General features: G+C 40.8%; 1 protein-coding gene across 6 annotated transcripts in view; it reads left to right on the plus strand.

Annotated features, from left to right (window-relative positions):
* The window catches only part of PTPRZ1 (protein tyrosine phosphatase receptor type Z1), a 107,582-nt gene that overhangs the window by 48,974 nt on the left and 31,904 nt on the right, over positions 1-26,704 (plus strand). For 4 of the 6 annotated variants that reach the window (XM_083698865.1, XM_083698867.1, XM_083698864.1 and 1 more), the window contains exons 5-12: positions 2,001-2,096; positions 3,909-3,975; positions 7,966-8,123; positions 8,535-8,685; positions 13,061-13,245; positions 14,133-14,259; positions 20,291-20,331; positions 21,143-24,674. In XM_083698865.1, the coding sequence (XP_083554991.1) occupies positions 2,001-2,096; positions 3,909-3,975; positions 7,966-8,123; positions 8,535-8,685; positions 13,061-13,245; positions 14,133-14,259; positions 20,291-20,331; positions 21,143-24,674 (4,357 nt within the window). The remainder of the gene's footprint in view (positions 1-2,000; positions 2,097-3,908; positions 3,976-7,965; positions 8,124-8,534; positions 8,686-13,060; positions 13,246-14,132; positions 14,260-20,290; positions 20,332-21,142; positions 24,675-26,704) is intronic. The other 2 variants (XM_083698869.1, XM_083698868.1) reach the window with 1 other exon arrangement.

Below are 26,704 nucleotides of genomic sequence, written 5' to 3' on the forward strand. Positions count from 1 at the left end.
TGCTCTGGCGAGCCAGAGCTGCACACGGAAACGCCGTTTACCTTCCCGCTAGTAAGCGGTACCTATTTATCTACTTGCACTTAGGGGTGCTTTCGAACTGCTAGGTGGGCAGGAGCTGGGACCGAACGACGGGAGCTCACCCCACCGCGGGGATTCGAACCGCCGACCATGCGATCAGCAAGCCCTAGGCGCTGAGGTTTTACCCACAGCGCCACCTGCGTCCCAAGGGGGGGGGGCCCACCCTAACCCCACCATAAAGCTGGCTGAGGGGCCTTAGGAAGTGGTGTGCCAGTACTGCTCTGTCAGCAGAGATAGAGATGCACCAGCAAGGTGATTCTTTAGTTGCTGGACCTCCAACACTGTGGAATTTATCCCTCTTGTAGATGTTTTGGAAGTGGAGCAGGAATCTCCTCAAAGCCTGTTTTGGTCTTCTAAAATATGTCGTATACTCAATGTAGCCAATACATTGGTTTAAGGCTAATACACGCTAGCTTTCATTTCAGTCAAGGAGGAAGCATGTTGCTTCCACAGACGTTTACATAAATTGCTTCCTCCCTTGAATGGACAGTCCTCCCTTGAGGACAGGAAAAAGCTTTGTCTCTTCACTTAATGAGCAACAAGAAAAGTTAATCACCTATAACTTTGATCCCCTAGCAGTAGTGTATTTCTGAAGCTAGTCTTCATGACTACTTATCTTTCCTTGCCCTGTTTTTTTCTTTCCTATAGTATTCCATTTCTCCCCCAGAGTATTTGTAATTGGCAGCTCTTTTAATGTTATGCCATAGAGTGTAAGCCTAAATCCTTTCCTGAACAGTGACAGGTTTGCTGGCTGCATAGTTGATATGGCAAAGGCAGAAACCAGACAGTTTCTACCAGAAACGTTTCAGATGGCCTTTAAATTATTTAGGGGTCAATTAAAACTTGACACGTACTTCTGTTTCCCCCCGACTGGAATGTAAAATACCCACATTTAAATTGTCAGGTTTCTGTGCAATAAATATGGAAGCAGACATGTGATCCTTGCCCATTCACTGTTTTCACTGTTTCAGTGTTTAATGAAGGGACACAAGGTCCACAAATCTGTTTTTGCCGTCAGCATTGCCCATCTCCTAATAGTGCATTTCAAATTATGCTCCACTTGAAGCACCTCCAGATCCCAACACAATTGTAGCAATGACCCCAGCTGTCTTCTCCCCAGATGGAAGACCTTTGGAAAGCAATGCAACTGGCAACTTGATTTGTGAACCACTGTAGGCAAACTCAGCCACACCGACATGCATTTGCTGTTTCATAATCAAGAATGCTTTATGAGTATTTTTCCATTTTAACTTGCATGCATTTTGTGCTTGAGTTTAATGTGGATACTGGCAGCGGCGGAGGAAGCCGCTCGGGCACCTGGGGTGGTGAGCCCAGGGGCAGGGCAAGCCACCCATTGGGATGTGGCACACCACGGGGCCTTCGGAGTCTGCCTGCCTCCTCCCATTCATCTGCCCTACAGCTGGGGTGGAGGCAGCTGGTGGACCATTTGGGCAGCACAGAGCCTACGTACACCCAAGCCACCACATCTCTCCTAGGAGAAACACGTGGCTCAGGTATGCTGCAGGCCCCGCAGTGAGTGCTGCCTGGCATTTTGTCACACACACCCCAGTGGTGACACCCGGGACGGCCCACACCTACCGCAGTCCCCTTCCTCCACCCTGTGTACTGGTACAATCTAGTTCAGATGAGGCCTTGAGTCAGCTCATGTTTACTTGCCACATCACGTCTATTTCTGATTGCCTCCTCTGTTGGCTGAGACAGACCCCATTGACTTCCCATCCTGTTTTGCAGAGTTTAATAATATTTTATTAGGTGTAAGATAGGTTTCCAAGCAGTGTTTAGATATCTTTGAACAGGGCTGAGTTTCAAAAGCTTTTATCTGAAGTTAATACACATGTCTGATACTATTGATGTTTGACAGGGAGAAAACACCTAAATTGTTGTTATTATTCTTTTTACAGATGCAAATATACTGTTATGATTCAAATCAGTTTGTGGATTTAGATAAGGCAATTGAAGGAAATGGGAAATTAAGAGCTTTATCTATTTTATTTGAGGTAATCATCATTTTGCATATTGTTCATCTTAACTCAGAAATGTAATCATTTCCATCTTAAAGGTAAGCATTGTACTTTGTGCGTGTCTTATTGCTAATTAATTTTCCATGAGGAAAAGCAAGCCTTATCCACTGAAATATTTTAGAATTCGGTTTTGTGTGTGCGCGCACATATGCATCAATATTAATATAAATATACAACTTTATAACACTGGTCAACAACAAATTTGTTGTCTGCATTTTTTCAGTTGATTTAGGACAAATCTGATGCGCTGAATCCAAAAATCACATTGGTTTTGCTCAATCAGGTCAAATTTTTGAGCTATGGCCACGTGTCTTTTTTTATGTTTTTGTTCACATGTACGCTTGTGTGGAGCATTTTAGAAGAAGTTGGTGGGGGTAAAATGCCATGTCGAATAATTGTTTTGATTGGAAATGATTATTTTAATGACTATAAGTATTCAGGTCCAATAGTTCTGGGTGATTATGTTGAAAAGGGATCAGTTTGAAGTCATAAAACCTCCGTATTTTTTCTCGGAAGAGAAGGACTTGGTGTACTGTGCAGATATTGCGCAGCTTCTGCTCAAACTTGGAGTGCCACAGTATGAACCCAAAGATTGGAGACTGTTCATTGACAGCAGCAAGCGATCACTGAAATGTGTTCTGCTACACAACGGCAACCAGTTTACCTCTATACCCCTGGCTCACTCGACTACACTGAAGGAGAACTATGAAGTGGTGAAGTATGTGCTGGAGAGAATTGGTTATGATCAGCACAAGTGGTTTATTTGTGTTGACCTGAAGATGGTGAACTTTTTGTTGGGACAACAGTCTGGCTTCACCAAGTACCCATGTTTTCTGTGCATATGGGGTAGTAGGGACCGTGCTCAGCATTACACGAAGAAGGACTGGCCTGTGCGGGAGGAATTGGTGCCTTGCAAAAAAAGGAACGTCATCAACGACCCTCTGGTGGACAGAGACAGAATACTCTTCCCACCTCTGCACATCAAGCTCGGCTTAATCAAGCAGTTCACCAAGGCTCTGGACAAGGATGGTGACTGCTTCACTTACTTGTGCCAGGCTTTTCCAGGATTGACCGTGGAGAAGTTGAAAGCTGGCATCTTTGACGGTCCTCAGATCCGTCAGCTCATCAGAGATCCAGAGTTCAGAAATTCAATGAACGAAGTGGAACTGGAAGTGTGGAAGGCATTTGTTTTGGTAGTGAAGAACTTTCTTGGCAACAATAAGGCCAGAAACTATGCAGAACTTGTCAACAACATGCTGACTGCTTTCAGAAACCTGGGCTGCAACATGAGCGTCAAGATGCACTACCTATTTTCACATATGGACTGGTTTCCTGAGAACCTGGGTTCAATGAGTGACAAGCAGGGGGAGAGATTCCATCAGGACATGAAAGAGATGGAGACCAGGTTTTAGGGTCGCTGGGATGCAGTCATGATGGCTGACTACTGTTGGACTCTGAAGAGAGACCTCCCTGCCGCTGAGCATTCCAGGAGTTCCAAGAAATGGAAGTTCAAGCCCTGAAGTTTGAAAAATGGTGAAGCAACATGCAATTTACATGTACTTACCTTTATCAATGCCCACCATTCAGTTTACAGTAAACCTGACCTGATGGAGAGAAATGGATGCCATTTCCTGATTCAGCAGTGCAAAAACACCCTAAATCAGTTGTAGAAATCTAGACAACATTCAAAAAGTAAAAAAATTGTTGCCCAGTGTAATTCAAGATATAACAAATTAATAAAAGTGTAGACTTGACTTAAGAATAAATCATGCAATATTTCTCCAACAGGTTGGTCTGGAAGATAATATGGATTACAATTCAATTATCGATGGTGTGGCCAGTGTTAGTCGCTTTGGTGAGTTAGTGGTGTAACACGAGAAACCATACGCACAATTATCCATTTGAATACACTGACAGTACAATCCTATACATGTCTACTCTCAGGAGTAAGGTTCATTGAATTAATGTTAAGTGGGTATAGGATTCCCCTAGAAGTGATGTGAATTTATGAAGTCTAGATAGACCACAATTTGAAACTGAATCAATATGCGTTTTGATTCCTATAGCCTTTCATAAATATACCTGTAAGGGCCGGGAAAGGACATTGGGAGCTGATTTACCAGACTTCAGTGCAGAGCCCTCTCTGCTGCCACCATCTGAAATTAACAGTCTCATTCACTTCAGATGAGGAAGTGAATTTGTCTGCACATGCATTCCATTGCATTTCCAGATGTGCTTCTGAACTTGAAGTAAATGGAGATGCCCACATACTTATGAGATCCAAATCTTTTAATAGCTGGGTGCTAAGTGTACTGTGTTTAAATTAATGATAAGGCAGCCATTAATTTTACTTGTTTTGGGATTTCTGAACTAAGTCCTTTTTAGGGAAGTTTATAAATTTTCGACTGTTCTACTACAGTATAATGGGACGCGGGTGGCACTGTGGGTTAAACCACAGAGCCTAGGACTTGCCGATCTGAAGGTCGGCGGTTCTAATCCCCGAGACCGGGTGAGCTCCCATTGCTCAGTCCCAGCTCCTGCCAACCTAGCAGTTTGAAAGCACGTCAAAGTGCAAGTAGATAAATAGGTACTGCTCTGGTGGGAAGGTAAACACTGTTTCTGTGCGCTGCTCTGATTCAGCAGAAGCAGCTTAGTCATGACCCAGAAGCTGTATGCCGGCTCCCTCGACCAATAAAGCAAGATGAGCACCGCAACCCCAGAGTCGGCCACTACTGGACCTAATTGTCAGGGGTCCCTTTACCTTTACTACAGTGTATCCCTATAGTCAGCATCTAAAGAGGAGGAGTGCCATGGCTAATGGATTGCCTTCTAGTTACAACAGGAAGTGAGCCTTTCCTGCATTGGCTCCAATGCTTTGGGACACTCAAAAGGCATGAACCGTAACATGTTTTCATTCCTTTTTTGTTTTTGTTTTCCCATTTCCTGACCATTAGGTGTTAAGAGTGCACTGCTCTGTATTTTAATTCGGGATTTTTATTGTGATAATTCTATGATTCTATCAGTATGCATTTTGCTTTATTTGTATTTTGGCTTTGTAGCATTATGTTTTCTTATTTTGTGAAACACTTAGTCTTTTATATATTAAGCAGTCTGCAAATTAACCAGATCAATCAAAATATAACTATTGTGTACTTTTGTTCAGTTAGAAAACAAAGATTCAAGCACTTTGCCCTCCTTTTATGGACTGGAAACAAAAGTGGCTCAGAGCTGTGTAAGACTGATTTCTTTGTGCCATTGATACATTCCGTTTCACAGTCCAGAAAGTGAAACCGGATACTGTTTTTCTGAGCTGTAAACTTCTTTTAATAAATACAAGTCATTTTGTCAGTCTTGCGATGGTGGCAAACTGGACAAACTCTGAAGAGGATTTCTATCAATCTTTTGTGAACATTATCTATCAGGACACACATTTTAGTTTGATACATATATGGAAGTGTCTAACATGATGACAAAACACTGCAACTTAGTGGAAGCATTTTTGCTCAGCTCTGCTGACAGAGTTCAGTGCCATTATATAAGAACAAAGAAGGTACTATTAAAATCTTACTTCAGGAAAGTTCCTGTGATTCCCATGTTTGGGAAAGATCCAAGCAGCCAATAACAAAATATTAATACATTTTACAAAGAGATTCATTCAAGAAGATTATAATAAGAAGAATATTAAAATCATGTCTTTGGCAACGTGAATTGTTGGGAAGGGGTGTAGTCAGATTTCTTGTTCTTAAAGAAAGAATTCTCTTTAATTCCCATTCCCTGTGGAATTGCAGCAGGGCAGCAGTTGCCACCAAGCAAAGCTGTGATAAAGGGGGCAGCTGCCTGCTCCTTCCATCTAGCTTCAGTGCGATGGGAGAGGCTGCTCCCTGCCAGGTAAATGTTTAGGAGGCTCCAGGAGCCAATCGGATGCAAGCAGAGGGGTGCAACCTTAGAGCGGACCTGAGTGAAGACTTCATCCCTCTGGTCTGCTCCCTACCTATATGAACCAGGCACACTAAGAAAGAAGCACCTCAATCTCCACTGGATTCCCACCCATCCACCCTTTGTTCTAGTGGCAGAATGGTGATGCCTGGCAATGGTCAACCCCTACTGTCCATCAGGCAGCAGGGAGGCTGATTGATTTTCGGATACACACCCAATGTCTATGCCAAAACCTCCTCATATCTATAATCAATGAAAGTTGTGGCCTTATTAGATTCCAATATTGGACACCCCTTCCCCATGGCTCCACTGTGCAGGGGCCCACAAATGAATTTTCTCTGTTCATCCAGTAGCCTCCAGTTCGAACTACCAATAAAGGCAGCCTAGCTGAGGAATACCCTTTAAGCCAGGCTTCCTCAAACTCGGCCCTCCAGATGTTTTTGGCCTACAACTCCCATAATCCCGAGCTAGCAGGCTCAGTGGTCAGGGATGATGGGAATTGTAGCCTCAAAACATCTGGAGGGCCGAGTTTGAGGAAGACTGCTTTTAAGCCCTAGTCCTGCCCTAGCTAATATCCCAAGAAAGAAAGAGTCTCTGCAGCTGCTACATACTTTTCTTGCAGCAGTGCTTCCTAGCATTTCCTGGGAAGAGATGAGACTGCTCTTCCATCTTTTTTCCTTGGTTTCTGCCATCAGTTGCTTTTTTTTTATTATTGCTGTGGGGTGAAAGTTATTGTGCATAACTTTATACTCACTTGACATTGACTTAATTTGATGAAGCTGTCACAACTGCAAGTTCTTATGATAATATTTAAAGTATGGAGCTTATGAAAGCAATCTTAAGATATCAGAAAGACAGCTATGATGGAAGAAGGAAGGTAGTTATTATTCGAAGCCTCTGAATTTAAAACTAAATACTGCAGGCGGCACAGATTTGGGTTTAATGTTCAGAAGAACATTCCAGCTACAAAACCAGCTGAACAAAGTTGTGACATTTCCACTACAGGCCTTAGAACTGATGTTAGTAAATTACTTGGGTTGCTGGTCATTGTTGTTGACATCCGTCAATGTCTCGAGAGGTAATGCCGTGCGCCTCCGTGGGTGAAGTCACACCGCTACGTTAACAGCACCAAAGTGACACAAACCTAGGGCACAAACCTGGACAATTTGTATGGAGGTCCTGGGCTGCTCATTCAACAAGACCCCCTCCCCACTCGGCCTTGGTAATGTGGCCCAAAGAAAGCAGAGCAATACATCTGGCACCAGCTTGGCTGCAGGAGTGGCCGGAAGGAGGCACACAAGGCATCATTCAAACGTCTTAGGGACTCCACTTTGGATTTGTGTAGTGTATACTCCTTAGCCTTTTCTTCTCCCAAAGATATCCTGCAGGGCAGCAGAGAGCTTTAGGTTCAGAGTCTTCCTTCTCCTAGATGGGCTGCTGGCCACTGTGTAAAATATAAGAACTGACAGCAGAACCCAGGGACTGGGAACAGTATCTAAAGGGCATTTTTCACACATGTATAATTACTGTCATGCTTGGCTATGAATACAAAGTAGGCAGCCAGCAATGCAAGAAAGGTTAAACAAAGAGAACTCAAAGTGAAAGGGCTCTAATCAGCCTTTCAGTTTTCAAAACAGGCAAGGATCAGGGCAGCAGGTGTGTGAGGCACCTTTCTACCCAGTCAAAATATGTGCAACCCTCCCCCCATCCCCCAAATAATTTACTGAATTGTGTTTATATATAAATAACGTTTAGTTTTTGTTTTCCCGCAACCGTCACAGTAACTAACCTCACAGTGGGATGATTTCTTTGCTACTGTTTAAAAAATATTGTTTGGGCTCTGCTTTTATTTTATGCATCCTGGATTTATGCATGACATCACTGTTTACTTGCAAATTATATTTTGCAGGGAAAAAAACTGAATTGGAGCCTTTCATCTTGTTGAACCTATTGCCAAATGCAACAGACAAATATTACACATATAATGGATCTTTGTCGACTCCGCCCTGCTCAGAGACAGTTGAATGGATTATATTCAAAGACACTGTTAACATTTCAGAAAACCAGGTAACTTACATAATACATGTCAAAAAAATAATTATTTTAATCGCACACACAAAAATATACACAACATTTTCACCGTAGTGGTGGCATTGAGTGCTGAAGTATGTATACACACATGTCCCACTTTATGAACATTCACAAAGCAAAATTTCACTTATCCGAACACAAAGAATTAGTACACAAACCTCATTATAAGCTAAACAAAAACACAAAGGAGGGGGAAAGAACTATGAGAATGTAAATGCTGCCTTTTCAATATATGTTGCATGAGAGTTATGACCCAATCACAACAATGTGTACAATGCAAATACTGATTTTTCCATCACCCTAAAAGTGCCTTTTGTTAGTATAGTTTATGCAGAGCTGTTTCTAAAGAAAACTCCCTGTGTGACTGCATTTATTGCATTTTTGCAGCTGTCAGTATTTTGCGATGTCCTTACCATGCAACAATCTGGTTACGTGATGCTGATGGACTACCTGCAAAACAATTTTAGAGAGCAACAGCATAAATTTTCCGGCCAGGTGTTTTCCTCATATACTGGAGAGGAAGTAATTCATGAAGCAGGTATGTCTTGCTAACTTGCTTACTTGACAGATATGGCCATAATCTTAACCACAACAAATTGCTTCTATAAGAAATATATGGGCTCCGATTCAAATCTACACATGCACAAAACAGTCAGGAAATCGGTCATCATACCAATTAGCTGTTTGGCAGGGGGGAAAGAGTTGTGTGTGCTTTAAATTAAATCCAGACCCACCTGAACAGCTGTTCTTTGTGATTGTTTGCTTACAGAGTGGGACCGTATACATGCAGTCCTGGCAGCTATATTGGGGGTGGGGGGCAGGGCCTGCATGCACAGTGACAATTTTTATGCATTTTTTCAGCACGCGCATATTCCCCCCAGTTGGATTTGGTATCAAGCAACAATGGGGATTTTAATTTTTTTTAAAAAAGCCTTACTTTTAAAATTCAGTACAACAATGAAGTGGTCATATAGCTTCAGAGACGACAGTGTGTAATAAAAGCTGTACAAGTTGCCAATTGTGTTCTTTGCTCTGAGAAAAGCACCTTTCCTGTTAAATCAAATAAGATTTTACTGTTCATCGCTAATGTGCATTGAATGGCATATGTAGTTTCTATTTCTGCAGTAATAAACCTGCAGACTTTTGCAGGTTTTGGTATAAGTGAGTCTTGTTTCTTATCTGTCATACCTATATTTTTTCCTAACTGAATTTTAAAAAAAATGTTTCATTGTGGTTGTGGTTATAATTTATGTAACCTGTTGAGTGGGGCATAAGCCTCAGAAGCAGGGTAAAAAACCAACTTATAAATCATCGCTGTTGAGCCTTCGTGATTCCCTTTCCCATTTCAGAAACTTAGCTAAATGATTCCACCCAAAAGTCACAAAATATTGAAGGGCATCTCTTCTCTTTAACGGTTTAATCAGTTTAACAATAAGCTGGTGTTTTCAATGAGATGAATTACCAAGAATAAAGTGAGCAGTAGTGGTTATAAGTAGCTAGGATAAGGATGAGGTTGTACATAAAATAAAAATGTGTTAAGTTCTTTGAGTTCTGCATATTATAGCTCCATATAGAATTAGTGGGCATTGAAAAACACTGCTTTTATTTGTTAAATGAGTACTTAAATTTTAATTATTATTTATTTTGCATCAGAACACCAGTTGTGTCTGTTCCTTTTGTGCTGTAGGTCCTGATACTATCCTTTTTTTCTTTTCTTTTTTTACCTTGTTCTTACTGCTAGAACAAGGGCTGCAGCTGTTTTGCTTCCCTCCTTAGTTTTGTCCCATGGCTGAACATCCATTGGGGGTTGCTGTTATCCCCTATTTTGTTCCTTGCCTTTTATCTCCAGCAGCTGTTTGGATTATTCTCCTTGGCCAGGTGGCATGCATTAAGCTAGAAAATAGGAAGATGACTGAGATGCATAAGAATCTTGAGGAACTGAGGAGGCACATCCATGTGGTTTAAGTCTAAGTACATACAAAGTTCCATCTCATCACAACTTGCCTTTTCACAGTAACCTCCTTGCAAAGATTCTCATGGGACCAAGCACTCACATACATCAGGTTCATGGGTCCAAACAAAAATGAATTTCGTTTTATTGGCACCCCTTCTGCATGCAGGAGTTCCAGTGTTTACATGGAGTGGAAACAGAGCTCCATACAAGCCATTTTTCACTTGTCAAACAGCAACTTCAGGCTATATGTGCTTCATACTTTTCATTCCCAGCCTTCTTTATAAAGAGAAATCCTTGCGCCTCCATGTGTTTTAGTTCCATTGCTTGTGCATCTGTCTTCAGCAGAGCATCTCTGAATTGCTTCAGATATTTCAAAGAACCATAGGTATAGGAAGCCTGAGTCACCCTCAGTTTGTTTGTTCCTTGTTTGTTTGTTTGTTTTTAGCTTCATTTTATCTACAATTTTTATTTTGCACTGCTTAAGTAGCTCTTTAATTGGCTTATAAATCTTACAAATAGAAATATTGCAACGTACAACACTCTTCAATGATCGTGCATATGTGCAGACTTCTCTCTGTATCCCCAAGAAGCTTGCATGGAACTCCATGTGCAGATTGAACACTTTGGGTTGATAGTATAGGGCTCATAATCCAATATGCAATCCTAAACACACTTTCTAGGGAATGATCTCTGTTGTCCTCCTGTGAGTTTTACATCTGAGAACACTTGCCTAAAATTGCATTCATGGCCAATCCTGAATTTTGAGATTTGTCAACTATGTGTTGATCCATAATTTAAAATCTCCCCATGATTCATTTCTATGGGAAAGAGAGAGATGATAATTAAATATTAAAGTTTGATGCCATGGGCATAGCCAGGATTTATTGGGGGGGCTGGCTTTGTGTTGGGGGGGCACAATTGAGATATCTGCAATGCAACTGGTCAGTTAGTTAAGTAGTCTCACACTCTACCCTCCACACCTCTTGTAATCTACTGAGCACTATTTTCTTGCAGCCTTTATTCCAGTAGCAAAGATTTCATCAACTTCCATGTTGCATGATCATTACATTCAACAGATTGTACAAATAGTTTCGAAAATAGAAATTCAAAGTCTCTTTCCTCTGAATTATTATGACTGGAAAGACGAAATAAAGCACTATATATTTTATTACATTTTATTTATTCCACTTTAATTGAAATACCATTTAATTGCAATAGCCTCTAAGTGGTGTGCAAGTAACTCAATACAATGAGCATGTTGAGTATGGTGTGCTTATTCCATCTGCTGCATTTTCAGTGGTTAGATATGATTGGCTCATTATACTACAATTGAGCAAGTTTTGTTTCCACCACTAGGTACTTCAGAGCATCAGAGTAATGGATCAATTTAATAAACCACATGTACTAAATGGAAGCTGACATAGTGTTTTATTTTGAAGGAGACTTTAAATGGCTCACAAATTAAATTAAATTGTTTCATTAAACTTTTTTATGCTTTTATAGTATAACAAGGGAGTGCATGGGGGAGGTCTTTGAATCGTGTATTGTATCATACAGGACTGGGGACGCGGGTGGCATTGTGGTCTAAACCACTGAGCCTCTTGGGCTTGCCAATCGGAAAGTTGGCAGTTTGAATCCACACGACGGTGATGAACTCCCGTTGCTCTGTCCCAGTTTCTGCCAACCTAGCAGTTCAAAAGCACACCAGTGCAAGTAGATAAATAGATACTGCTGCGGCGGGAAGGTCAACAGAGTTTCCATGCACTCTGGTTTCCATCACGGTGTTCCATTGTGCCAGAAGTAGTTTAGTCATGCTGGCCACATGACCCGGAAAGCTGTCTGTGGACAAACGGCAGCTCCCTCAGCCTGAAAGCGAGATGAGCGCTGCAACACCATAGTCACCTTTGACTGGACTTAACCATCCAGGGGTCCTTTACCTTTTTGTATCATACAGGTTTAATACTGGAAATGAATATTGAGCCTTGAGTGCCCTCTTGTGTTCAAGAGCCAAATTCTTAGATTATACACACACACAGACACACACACACACACACACACACACACACACACACATATATATATATATAATGTCTTCCATTAACTGAAATCATTTTAATGAAAACTGATCACTCTAGTGGCTTATTAGGTGATGGATTAAATTACCATCAGCCTTAAGGCAAATGCCTATACCTGTGTGGCTGTATTTTAGCCACTTTAAATCCAGCCACATAGAAGTTGTTCCAAATGGCAGTGCACTAATACCTCCACAGACCTGTGCTTTGAAGTGATGAAAGCAATACACTCTGCAAAGTAATCAATTACCGGTAGATACCAACAGTTTGAACATGCATACCAACCTCTATACAGATGGATCCATAATCTCCACGACGTGGCTGCTTGATAATATGAGCCATCTCTTTTGTGACTCTCTTGAGTTGGCTTTTAAGGTGAAGAAAGACTTAACATCTATTCTGTTTTTTAGAGATATGGGACCACTTTCCTCCTTAGATTTCCTCTGGAGAAGATAAGGTTCTAGCTAGTCATTGAAACAGAAGCAATCTCTGCACCTAAAAAAACACCTGTTCATCAAATTCAATGTCAGCAAAACAGGAGAAGTGAATGAGAAAAAAAGCTGCCATGATATTGAAGCCGTAGTGTGCATTGGTCAAAATGCATTTTTGTTGCATTGTCTTTGCAGGGACAAGGCTATGGGAGTGTGGCTATGGGGTTGTAATGAAGTACACCTGCTCTTCAGAATTTACTGCTACAACCACTCCTGAGACAGCATCTGATTTAGGGGCCTATAGCCTGTTCTTTCAGTTGTGAAGCCAGGAAGATGCTGGGTTCACCCTATAGCTGAGGAACATGTTGTGGGTTTCCTTTTATTTATGTTGCATATATATCATGACTTTCTTTAACACGTAATAACATGGTTTTCCTTGTGTCGTTTTCTTCTAAGTTTGCAGCTTAGAGCCAGAGAATGTTCAAGCTGATCCAAAGAACTACACCAGCCTTCTGGTTACCTGGGAGAGGCCACGAGTTGTATATGACACAATGATCGAGAGATTTGCTGTTTTTTATCAGGAGTTGGAAGGAGAAGACCAGACAAAGCATGAATTTCTAACAGATGGGTATCAGGACTTGGTAATTCACCACTGTTATTTATTTATTATTTGGTACAAAAACAAAGATGGTGATCCACTTACAAATCCTTATTGCGAGGGACTGCTTTGCTAGCACTAATGAGAACTCAGCATGCTGGTTGCCCTCTCTCAATGATAACTTTAATTACCCATGGTGATATTTATATAACTGGTACAATGCACTTCTCACAGAGGGTAAGCTTTGGGCCAATGACAGAGCCATCATTCACACGTCTGCCCTATTCACATATAAAATTAGATGATGCTTTAACTATGAAAGGAACAGCTGGTAGTGGGGCACTGAACTCTCCTTGTCCCTCTAACCTCTCTATGTTTGCTCTGCTCCAGGCAACTTTATCTCAGCTCTGAGACTAGAAGCAAACTAATGAATTGAGAAAATCAGCCAGAACTGAAGGAATGGGTTTCTGTGCAGTCAGTCTGAAACGGGACCCAAAATCCACATTTTTCCTCCTCCAAGCGGGGCGGGGCGGGAAGTAAGATGTGCCTGATTTAGGATTTGACTAGTCTCCCTTACACATTCCTTTTACTGTTAAAGGAAGACCAATCCTCTCCCTACTTTCTACATGAATGGGGCAGGCACATCAAAAGAAACAAGCATCCATCACCATTGAGTCTGATTTTGAGGCTAAGCCATGTGTAACTTTGGGCAACAGCTTTGCCCATTGTCAGCTTTATCAGATGGGTATCAGTTCTGACCATAACATGCATGTGTATTACTTGGGGGAAAATGCTGCACCTGAAGAGTATTCCTTGTTATAGGGGTTATTAAGAGTTGGGAATGTAGTTAACATGCAGAAGCCTGAGGCAAGAAAAGAAGCAGGTGTGTTGAATGTGCATAATGTAGTTAATTGGCTTCTTTCCTTCCAGGGGGCCATTCTGAATAATCTGCTGCCTAATACAAGTTATGTTCTTCAAATAGTTGCCATTTGTGCTAATGGTCTCTATGGAAAACACAGCGATCAAGTGATAGTTGACATGCCTTTGGATGATCCAGGTAAGTGCACTTTTTCCTCTCTCTATGAAAACCCACATGAGTCTTATTTGCAAACCAGCTGAAAATGCAGTGCTATGGAATTTCAGTATCAATGGTTTTCATTTGACATTTCTGAGCTTCTCTGTTTCCTGACATTTCCTTAAGTGTAAACATTGGGTATTCTGTTATTTCAGATTATGAACCATAATAATGGCAATGTTCCACAGCCACTTTGATTATGGTTTCTGCCTGCTGCTGCCTAAGTTATTTCAATGTAGTTTTATAAAACCTAGGTTCAAATGCCTACTTAACCATGACATAGCTGGACCATCTATTTCACATGGTCAAATAAACTGTCAGTTGCTAAATTGCTTGTATATTAAATAATAGTCCATGTACTAGTAAAAAGAAATTGCTGAATGTGATTTCCATTGATTTTGAAATCTTATTGCATATTGCCGCTTTGAAATTCTACTTCAGTGCAAATGTGGTGATGGAATTCCCTTGCTTCTTAATGTTGGACAGCAAAATTCAAAAGAACTAACTATTATGTTTTATTTACTTCAAAGCTCTATTTTCACTCCTTTATGTGGAATACACTATATTAGTGGTTTGGTTTATTTCTGTTGAACTACTCATCCTAACTTTAATCTCTGAATTCAGAATAGTTGAATAGTTACTGCAGCTTAAGAAAATTGCATTTTAAAATTATATAAAGATATAAGTTTTCACCCTCATCCTTACATGAATAGTGCAAATTGAATAATACACGATAATTTTTCATAGTCTAAGGCAACCTACCCAGAATGGCACAGAGAGTTATCAGGAGGGGTATAAGCTAATTCCTAAACAATTTTCTACAAGAGTCTCTGGACCAGCGGATACATGAACATCCTATCATTTCCCATGAGTCTGATATCTTGGGTTGTTTGAGGATGCTTGTACAGGCTTTAATTTTCCATATGCTTTTCGCTCTCCTAGGATACTTCTCAGCAGTTTCAAAGCATCAAATGCCATAAATGAATTTAAATTCTGTGTTTGATCTGAGGTGGGAAGCAAGTCTTTCCCAGTAATTTGCCTTTCTTTTATCACCATTTAGCAGCCCATGTTTTATTGGCCTGGTAGAGTTGTTATGACAAAGTGTGAGGACTTGTGGAATATACTATTAAATCCCGAACATTTCTGCTCAGAATGTAAATCTCATTAAGTGTATTAGGTGCTTACTCCCAGTTATGTGGGTATAGCAGGAGTGGGGAACCTTTGGCCCTCCAGATGTTTCTGAACTACAACTCAGATCAGCCCTACCAAGCATGACCAATGGCCAGGGATGATGGGAGTTGTAGTTCAGCAACATCTAAAAGGCCGAAGGCGTCCCACACCAAGGGTATAGGATTACAGTTTTTTTGTCTTGGGAGTACAATGCAACTTAATCAAACCTTCAAAGAAGAGCAGTCTTCATTTGGTCCTCAAAAACAGCTCCATTTGTATTCTTACATCATGAGGATTCCCTTCAATGATTCCTCTGTGAAATCGAGAACTGTTGAGCACACACATCCCCAGATTACAGACTGGAAGTTAAGTTAATACTAGTAATGACTAAGGGCTCATCGTCACTTTCACTTAAATGCTATTTTTATCATATTGTGTACCAATTAGCTTCCCCAAGTGTAATATCTTTTCTTACTGGTCTGCTGCCACACCTTGCAAAACCCTGATCTTACCCGCTGAATTGGATCTTATCAGATTCCTGGAGAATCCAGAGGGAGATCTTCTTGTTGTTGGCCACCAACAAAGAAGACTAGGCAAATTCATGGAGCTTAAGGCTATATGTAGCAAAGATCCATGATGTCTATGCTCTGTCTCCACAGCTTGAGGGAGAAATGCTTCTGAATATCAGTTCCTGAAAGCCCCAGGACAGCTCTTGTGCTCAGGTCCTGCTTACCAGTTTCCCACAGGCATCTGGTTGGCCACTGTGAGAACCGGTTGCTGATCTAGATGGTCAAATGGCCTGATCTAGCAGACTCTTCTTTTGTTCTTAAGGTTATATTTCTCCCCTTGTAGAAAGGCATAAGAAGGCTCTGCTTCTCATGCACACACATGCTTTATTTATCTACTGATCATGATTACGGAAAGCCAGGAAAAGGCCTTCGGTCTTTTGTTTCCCACCAACTTGTTAGAATACCATTTTATAGCACAGTCATAACTTGCAGATGTTTTCTTGGAATATGTTCAGATGATTGAAATTGCTCCAGGTTTTGATCTAATCCAAAAAAAAAGTTGGATTATTTGTTAAATTAGCTGTCTCCTCTTGATTACTCCCATTCTTAATTTCCTGCATGATTTCATTTGTTGTCTCCAGTTCCTCCTTTTCTACATGCCAAGTTGAATATCCCTTAAATAGATTCATGGGCGTTTCCCTCTGGAATTGGCAGCCGATCACACCCTCAAGACAGGGCAAGTCTCTTTTTGAACCCTGGGCAGAGAATGAAGCAGATGGTTCCTTTTCTTCTCAACCCCTCATACTGAATTGTCCCTATTCATCTCCCCCAAATCTTCAGAACATGCAAGACACAAATCCACACAGCAACACTGTGCTGGACTTCTGTCTCCAGACTGATTTTTCTCTGATTGCAGTGGAAAATGTATGACTTATTGAGTTCTTCAGTTGTATAGCGCAGGCATGTCCAACTCCAAAGAGACTGAGATCTACTCCCACCATAAAAAATCTGGTAATGATCTATCAATTGGATTGACCAAAGTTGTTGACCTTTTTAGGGGGAGCCTTCACCATAGTTGTTGAGCTTTTTGGGGGAAGGAAGACCCAAAGTTGCTGAGCTTTTCTTTGCAGAGGAAGAACCTAAGTTGTTGAGCTTTAGTATTATTATTATTTTGTGGGTGATCGGTCAGGATCACATGATCAACTGGGATCAACCAGGGATGCCCTGCGATCAATCGGTTGATCGTGATCAACCACTTGAACATGCCTGGTATAGAGGATGGCATGGTAGGGCTGTGCTGCTAACTTGGTCCTTCCCCAACCAAGTTGCTATTGAATACAATAACAGAAAGGTTGAGGTTGCGGCAAGATCAGGACAGTGCAAATGCACAAGCAGGAGCCTCAGAAGAATCAGTGGTCTTACTTCCTTTTGTACTCTTGCTTGTTGCTTCATGCATTTGTTTTTAGGTGTAATCCCGGTTGCTTTGATCAACCTGGAGAGGAACTCTTTTTGTATAGCCTCCGGAATCTATCAAAACACAATAAGAGAATTGGGCAAAGGGTGCTAAAAGGATGTGGAAAAGGTTAGTCATCCCGACTCAAAAGATCTTATCTACATAAGAAGTAGAGCCATGATTCCCAGCTTGGACTACAGAGGGCTAGGAGTATCAGTGGCTTCTAAGAATTGATGGTTGTGGTGCCAGGTTGTTCACAGGAGATGTTCTGGAGGTTGTTCTCCAGGTTGTTCTGGAGATGATGCAACACAAAGGGATTAGGAAGCTCCCTGTCTGGTTCAGGGGATGAAACAGATGAAGGAAAGGAGATTCCATCAGTGCCGATTTGATAGATACTTAAAAAGCTACAGAAAGCCACATGCTTCTTAGTTAGTGTGCTTGCCATAGAGTAGCAATACATGCCATTTTTCCTGAAGTGAACACATTGTCACGGTCCGGTTTACGGGTGATCGAAGTCCTGGCTGAGGACGTCAGGACTGGGGGCAAGATGGCGGGGTGGGAGCAGGAACAAGAGTCCAGAAACCAGAGGTCCAAGGGTCGAAAAGCAAGGAGTCATGAAGCTGAGGTCCGAGGATCAGGAAGCAAGAAGCCAAACGCAGCAAGGCAGGAAACGTGTTGCTGTGGCAAAGAGCCGAAGGGAAATGGTGACCTTATATCCCTTCCTGGCTCTTGCCACCAGGTACAGTGAGTTACCAAATGGCCTCATCTGTGCCTTGCCTCTACAGAACAAACTTAGGAAGGCCCCAGTCCTGCGAAGCCCTACTGGTCACAGGGCCTGGCTCCTGCACACACTCCTGACACACATTTTGTTGAAATCTGCCTCTAAAATGTAAATTGAAGTTTTGTTGATTTATTATTGTTGTTGTCATAGGATTTCATTTACCAGTATGGTATTTAATCATCCATTCATACAGTTCTAACTCCCTGAACTATTAGACATAAGTTCAAGCATTGCACAAAAAGGGGGGGGGAATGGGAAATTGAAATGGGGGAAGGTGGAAATCCAAGCCCAAATTCATTTTAACTGTTATAACAATCATGCTTTTCTGCAATGGAAATGAACATTGTTCAAAAAGTGTACTGAAATGCTATATAATATATTTTGGACCTGCAGTATAAAATATGGTAAATGGATATATATATATATAAAAAATTCATTACAAACAATTGAGAAGCCAGGGAATGTCATCATTATTTTATCCCTAGCCTCCTAATCTCCGGAAACTACCAGGTAAGACCATTTTTAAATATTTGATGCCTCTCAATCTATAGCTGCTTCTGCTTCTCTGTTACTTCTTTACATATAAATCATTTGGGTCAATTTTGATTAGGGCCATGGTAGTGATAAAGTGTAGGTTGGGCTGCAACATTTCCCCCATCATCACCATCATTTGTTGTAAACTGTTTATTAAGAAAAAATCCCACCTTTCCATTTCCCCCTCCACCAGTATTTTTATTTAATTGTTGTTCATTTAAACACAAGAACAGCATATAACTACAGTAACTTGTCCAGTGGTACATTCTTATTAAATTTCATAGGCCGCTTAAGTAGTACACAAGCAATACGCTTGCTTATGTATTATCAATTCAAGTAGCCTCTCCGCAGAGATTCTTGTGTTGAGGGTGGAATAAAAGTATCTTGTCTTGTTTGGTGTTTTTTTTTTTAAAGCGGGCAATTATCTTGAAATAAAATATGGAAAGCAACAAACAAAGAATGAAAGAAATTTGGAGACGGGAGCAGCACAGATTTTTTTAGTAAAAAAACTTGCAAATTCACTATGGATAAAAATAAGCTGAATTTGGCAGGTGGGTTGTCTGCCATAAAAGGCATTTGTAATATGATGAAAGGACATCAGAGGTGCAAAGCATGTCCATTTCTTGGGTTTAAGAGATGCATGCACACACAGAGATCTGCAATTAACCACAAGGGATGGGGGTTTCCATATTGTAGCTGTCTCCCCCAGTCCCACCTTCCTTGGCTGGAAGTGGCAGGAGATTTAATCAAGGAAGCAACATGGGAAATATGATTAAACCCACCTTCTGCTAGTGCTGTAGCCATGCACACACAGCTAATAAAACACACGCAGTCACATAGCTGCTTTTAAACAAAGAAAAACGACATCCAACATTATCTAGTTTGACGCTTATAGTGTAGTAGCATAGACAACTGAAAAATTTACAGTATTTGTGCTCCAACATTGAACCACAAATTGTTTTTTGTTTTTTAGAAGGGACATGGGTGGCGCTGTGGTCTAAACCACTGAGCCTCTTGGGCTTGCAGATCAGAAAGTGGGCAGTTCGAATCCCTGCGACAGGGTGAGCTCCTATTACTCTGTCCCAGCTCCTGCCAACCTAGCAGTTTGAAAGCACGCCAGTGCAAGTAGCTAAATAGGTACTGCTGCGGCAGGAGTTTCTGTGCACTCTGGTTTCCGTCACGGTGTTCCATTGTGCCAGAAGTAATTTAGTCATGCTAGCCACATGACCCGGAAAGCTGTCTGTGGACAAATGTTGACTCCCTTGGCCTGAAAGTGAGATAAGCTCCGCAACCCCATAGTCACCTTTGACTGGACTTAACCATCCAGGGGTCCTTTACCCTTTTACCTTACAAATTGCTGTTATATCTGCTTCCTACACCCATCCCCTGTCACAACAAGGTTTGCAGAAGTTGGAGGAGGGGGTTGAGAATGCTGATCATAGGGGTTTCTTGTAAAGAAAATATCTCTTTCCGGTCCATCAGTTGTTATTTCATCCCTGAATATATGAGTGATGTTTGTTTCAGGTTCAAATATTAGGTTATATAGTGCATATTTTTGTTTTATAGAAATTGAATTTCCCGAATTGACTGAAACTGAAGATTATGAGGTATTGTATTGTCTCGTACTTCACTTGCCCAATGACTGCCATACTTACGCTCCTAGAGTTTAGTGGAATATCCATTGTGGTCTAGGGTGGCCAGATTCAAAAGAGGACAGGACACTAGCTAGAGGAGAAATTTTCAGCAGGTGTTTTGTGTATTGGGTTGATTCACCTACATCTAGGCCAAATTTGTATAAGCATTCTCACTGTTGGCTTTATGGTTCTTCCTGAAAAACCATGTGTTATGAGTGCTTTTTGCTAGACTAGGGAAAGTATGGCTCAGGAGAATGCTTTATCTCTCTTAATCTGGCCCTTCTAAGCAACTTCAGCTATGAACAAATGCTGTGTTGCTTGACTATGCATTCAACAATGATATTTTGTGCCCGAAACAATTGTTGTTGTGAAAATTAAGTCATAATTTACTTATTCCAAACTTGTTAAGTATAGTTTGAGATGACTATCTTCATTTTAAATAATGCCAAATGCCTAAACTGGAAGTTACTTCACAATTTTTAAGATAAAAAATACATATGATTGTTGTTCTCTCCCCTACAGTTGTGTTAGATTCTATGTATGATATTTAAGCAAACAAGCCTGTTCTCCATTTCTGGGGGGCAAAAATCAAATGAATTATCATTTTGAACTAGCAGCTAATTTTTAAATATTTTAAATTTTAATTGCCATTTTTCTTCCATAATGGATGGAAATTCAAACACAAAGACATGAGATTTCATTGTAACATATCTCCCTCTATTCGCTTATCTTCTGATAAGACATTGACTTGTGTTTTGTATGTGTCTCTGTGTTCTTTTTGAAGGAGGAGGAGGAAGATGAAATCGAAGAGGCAAGGGCAGGGGTGGGTGAAGAAGCTGCCGTGATTGCGGGCACAGATAGTGTGGCAAACCAGATAAGGAAAAAAGAGTTCCAGTTTACGACGCCTAGCTACAGTCAGGAAAGAATGGGGACAAAATTCAATGAAGCGGGAACAAACAGATACTTGGAAAGAGAGGAAGACCCGTATGGGGGAAACGACCATTCCAAATCAATTTTTGATACAACTTCTCAATCTGCCACTGAAGTACCAAAGGAAGAAGAGGATGATTTCATGGAATCTCAGTCAGCTACTGCTGTTGTCCCTCCAGCAGACAGCTCCACCAAAGGTAATGGGGAAGAATATGAGCATGATTTTTCTGACCATGAGACAACAAGAGCATCTGCTTCTGATAGTAATGAAGATGATATAGAGGTGTCTGCTTTTAAACCTGACCTAGACACTGAGGACTCTTGGGTTTCTGTTCCCACCACTTCTGCTACATGGTTAGTCACTGTGGAGACCTCTCAGGAAAACATCTTTAGTTCAGGAAGCCCAGAAGTAAGCATGCACGATGATCTCTCTCAAGACTATATTAAAATCCCGTCAGAAGATATAGTGCCTCCAAGAGCTGAAGACTCTGCAGAGAAAATGCCTGCAGTCGATGGGAATTTGTGGTATCATAATGGTACAGATATTACTGTTCTTCCATTGGATAGGAAGCAGCTCTTTCACATTAGTTCCCCAAAACCTACAACGGCACCTCATCCCAGTGGTCCATTGGTGTCACAAGATGCTTCAGTTGCGGATGTAGAATTGCCACATCCTTCTACTTTTGCTCTCTCCCCAACTGAGTTGTCCTCTTACTCTGTCTCTTCAAATTCTGAAGAACATGGCTCAGCTTCTGCTGCCAGTGAGGTACTCTCTCAGACAACTCAACCAGTGTATAATGGTGAGATACCACTTCAGCCTTCCTACAGTAGTGAAGTGTTTTCTCTAGTAACCCCTTTGTTGTCTGGCACTCAGATGCTCAACACTTTCCCTGCTGCATCAAGTAGTGATGTGACCTTGCATGCCACACCCATATTTCCCAGTGTTGATGTGTCATTTGACTCCACCCTGTCTTCCTATGATGATGTACCTTTGCTTCCATTTTCCTCTACTTCCTCCAGTAGTAAATTGTTTCACCATCTGTATATGGTTTCTCAAACATTTCCGCAAACTACTCCAGTTGTTGAGAGTGGTAAGGTACCCCTGCATGCTTCTTTGACATTGGCGGACGGTGGCGAATTAATACAGTCAAGCCTCGCTCAATTGTCTGATGTGGTATCGCATCAGATGGCCCGTGCTGCTTCAGAGACATTGATATTTGGTCATGATAGAACTCACCTGTTGTCTCAAGTTGAACCATCCAGCAGTGATTTAAATATGCATGCCCTGTCTACAATGTCTGAACTTACCTATGCTTTATCTAGTAATGTGGGCACTCTCCAAAATGTTGCTGCTTATACGTCAGAATTTGTGCATGAGTCTGCTGACGCATTTCATCAGGGTCCGTTATTTAGCAGCTATAGCAGTGTGCTGGTGCATAAAACTTCTGCAATCTCGCAAGCTGATACTTTGCTGCAGCCTACGTGTTCTCTTGCTAGTGAAATGGATTGGTCTGAAGCAAATTCTGGTAGTGAGTCCCTTTTGCCTGACACAGATATTTTGTCTATGCGTAAAGCTTCTTCACCCGAATTGATATGCGGCACACCTGGGTTTAATGGTGATGTTGACATGCCTCACAAAAGTGGTGCAATAAATGAAAATGACAGAGAACTGCAAATTTCTTCTTTCAGTGAAATGGCTTCTACTGAAAGTGCAAAGACTGAACTTCCACCAGCAGTTTCTAATGATGAGATTACTAAGCAGGATACAACCTTAGAAGAAAAAATCATTGCTGTTTCTAGTGCAAAGGGAATCCTTCCAGTATCTTTTGCTTTTCCTGTTACTAAGGTGTTTGATTATGATGTTAGTAAACTCTCAGAAACTCATGTTCCTATTCAGCCTTTGCATGTTACAGCTTTAGCCTTTGACGATACTTTGCTTAAGCCTGTGCTTATTGCATTCTCACCGCAAGCTTTCTCTACCCCTGCTTCTAGTGAAATATTGTCTCCTTCTACCCAGCAGTATTTTTACGAGGCTTCAGCTGCACTAAATAATAATGCATTGCTGCAAACTTCCTTTCAGTCTTCTGATGGCGATATACTGCATAGAGCATCTGTAACTGTGCCTAGCGATCCAGTACTGACTGAAAAAATAGCATGGGCTGATAATGGTAGTTCTATATTTGACCAAATATTGCACAAAATGGCACTAGATTCTGCTGTGAATAAAACAGTGTTGCATTACCCTTCAGCACCATCTGCTGCAAACACATCACATACCAGCAACCACCTCACAGATTCACCAGAAGATTTAAGTGTTGCCCATAAAGGCTCTGAATACATTTCACCCAGGTTGCTTAGCGATGAAGACACACACCAGGTTGCTCCTTCCTTGTACAATAATGGCATGTCATATCAGTCAACCAGTTTTGAAAATACAAGTGCCTTTCCCCTCAAAACAGTGAACACAGTGAATATCCCTGTTTTTCCGGCTGATATTTTACCAAAGACAGATACATCGGCTAACAGCCATAGCTTTTCAAGTGCTTCCGAAAAGGATGAGTTTCTCACTCCTCCCTCAGCTACCAATATTATTGATATTGCCGTTCCTGTGCCTGAAATAATTTCTGATTCTGTTCAGCATACTTTTAAAGATATACTGGATATGTATATTTCTGTTACACCTGGTTCTCCCAGCGCCGAAGTTGGTAAAACTTTAAACACTTTATTAGTTCCCAGTAAAGTAACCAGTGAGTTATCTACCACGGCCAGTTCTGGTACAGATTTGTGGTCTTCTGTTGTTGATGATGATTATGAATACGATAGTGGCCTGCCTGTAAACAGTTGTCACACATGCATTTCCCCTAGAGACACTCAGGAGGAGGTAGATGAGCCAGATACACAGGTAAACAATGCAAATGAGCAACATAATTTAATTATAAATCCAGATGTTGAAGCGGCTAAAGAGGAAGAAGAAAAAACCACAATTGCTCTCTCAGACCATGTGATAACCGATGAGGTGGACCAGCTGAAATACACACCAGCACCAGCTCTGGCTTGGAAGACAAAAACTAAGAAACACAGTGATCCAGCTGTATTGGATAATTACATTCAGACTGTTAGCAATCCCTTACAAAAGGCACCGGAACCTAAGTCATGGACGGTTTTTGCAAATGATGAAGAGAGTGGTTCTGGCCAAGGTCCTTCAGATAGCTTTAACGATAATGAAACTTCCACAGATTTCAGTTTTTCTGATGTTAATGACCATGACCCTGAAAGGGTAGTTGGAGCAGGTAACTCAGAAACAGAATTAACTTCTGGATCGCAGCAATCACCAGTAGCATCCATACCTAGTGGTCACTCATCAGTATTCAACGTTTCTGAGGCAGGTTAGTTATGGCCATCGATTGTGTAACTTGCAGATCTGTAGCGTTCTTCTTCTACTTGGGTATAAAGGGAACCACATGGTACAACACAAATACATGACCAGTAGGAATTAGTATGACTATTTCAATTACAGGCATGGTGCAATAGTAGGATTGGGGGAAACTGAAGTAGGTCTCTTGCATATACAACATCATATTCAAATCTGCAAGCCATTTTTTTAATTTTTAAAAAGTCCCAAGTTGTTCTCAGTTAAGAGATGGCTAAGGGATATGTCTATACTGTGACTTAGACATATTTAACTCTCATAATCTTTGCAACTCTTCTCTTCTAAAGGTACTAACCAGTCTTAGATGTTCCTATCCTAGCCCTGTTAACTGCAGTTACATGCTCTGTGGCTTGACCAGTAGTATATATATGCACTAAACGATAGTTCTCTTGCTTAAGACCTAAGGATGTTTCCACTTACTGAAAGACTTGAGAAGTTCTATGTGGCCTGAAGGCATGATTTAATTATGTCTTATTGTGATTTTTAATTACATTTGTTTTTATATTCTTCCATGTTGGGTGATGTGAAAGGTAGCTGGCTACATAAATATTCATTTTGATTTTAATATGCTTAATAAATCTGCCCTAATTATTAATAATACATTTCCTTCTGTAGTTGCAAAAAACTTGTGAAACATCACAAATTTGACAACTTCCACCAGGAACACCCACCTTAACTTTCTGATCTTTCCTGGCCAAATCAAGTTTTGTTTGTGCTGTCAGGTACTATGAGTGAAAAAGCAATTAAAACTGAGCCTTATTGAAATACATTCTCTACTGGATTGCAAATATCAGTTGTATATCAATTTAACTGCATCCTCAGAAGACTCTTTCACAAAGTTACAGTTCCCAGGGTTCTCTGGGCAAAAGGGATGGTAATGATTATCATATGATTATTGTCCCAGAGGTCCTGATGAAGTAGCCTTTGATATTCACACCTGCCCCTGATTAGCCAGGTGATCATGGCTGCTGATGGTCTGCGGCACAAATATGCTCTAATTAAAAATAGATGTGATCTGATCAAACTGCAGATTAAACTGACAACTGCCACTTAAGTCGGCAATCTAAAGACACTGAGGGTTTTGTTTTGTTTGTTTGTTTCGTTTACACATTTCCATTGTCTGTAGAGGGCAGTGTTACCCAACTAAACAAATATTTCAAATTCAGGAAATAACAGGTGCCTGGGACATATGCCTTCTCCAGGGGCCTTAACCTTAATTGGATGCATTTCAGGAATCTTAGTCATAGATATAGAACCAGAAGATTTAAGGAATATCCTGTAGCTATGCCTAATAGTTTGCTTCACTGAAGTATCGGGAATGGGCAAATCTGTCAATTTCAGTTGCTCTCAGTTCATCATTTTTCTAATCTTAAATTCAGTTTGCTCCATTTTTTAATCAGCTGTTGCCTTTTTTTAAAAAAAGTGAGACAATTCATATGCATTTTTGTCCTCATTTCTCCTAATAAATGCTTTTTATTAGGCCATTTCCCCTGCCATGCATTTTTGTACATTGTTTTCACTATATAGTCATTTTTTTTTTTTTTGTACGCAAGGACTATTGTGTTTTTCAGTTTGTATATTAGTTCGGGGTGTGCAAATTCGGTAGTTTCCTATCAAAATGTAAAATAAACCATTTTCTCTCCCTCCTCATGTGCCACACAACTTGAAAGATAATCAAATTAAAAAATTGATATATGAACAAACCAGGAAAGCCATATAGGTGTGTCATACAGAACTGCTTCAACAAAAAATCATTCATCATTTAAAATGATGTGCTTTGTGTCCTGATTGTAGATACAGGAAAATAAGGAACCATGTTTTGAAAGAAAATGTTAAACTAGTTAATTATATAAATGATAGAAGTTCTAATTTGCTGTAATTAAAGGTAAAATGCTTCATTTGCAATTAACGCTAAAGGTCTCTAAAAGGATACTTCAAAAGCATTGTATATCAAATTGCTTGGACAACATCACTTGTTAACGACTG

This window comes from Podarcis gaigeae, assembly GCF_964106915.1.
Source record: "Podarcis gaigeae genome assembly, chromosome: 10".
NCBI lineage: Eukaryota > Metazoa > Chordata > Lepidosauria > Squamata > Lacertidae > Podarcis > Podarcis gaigeae.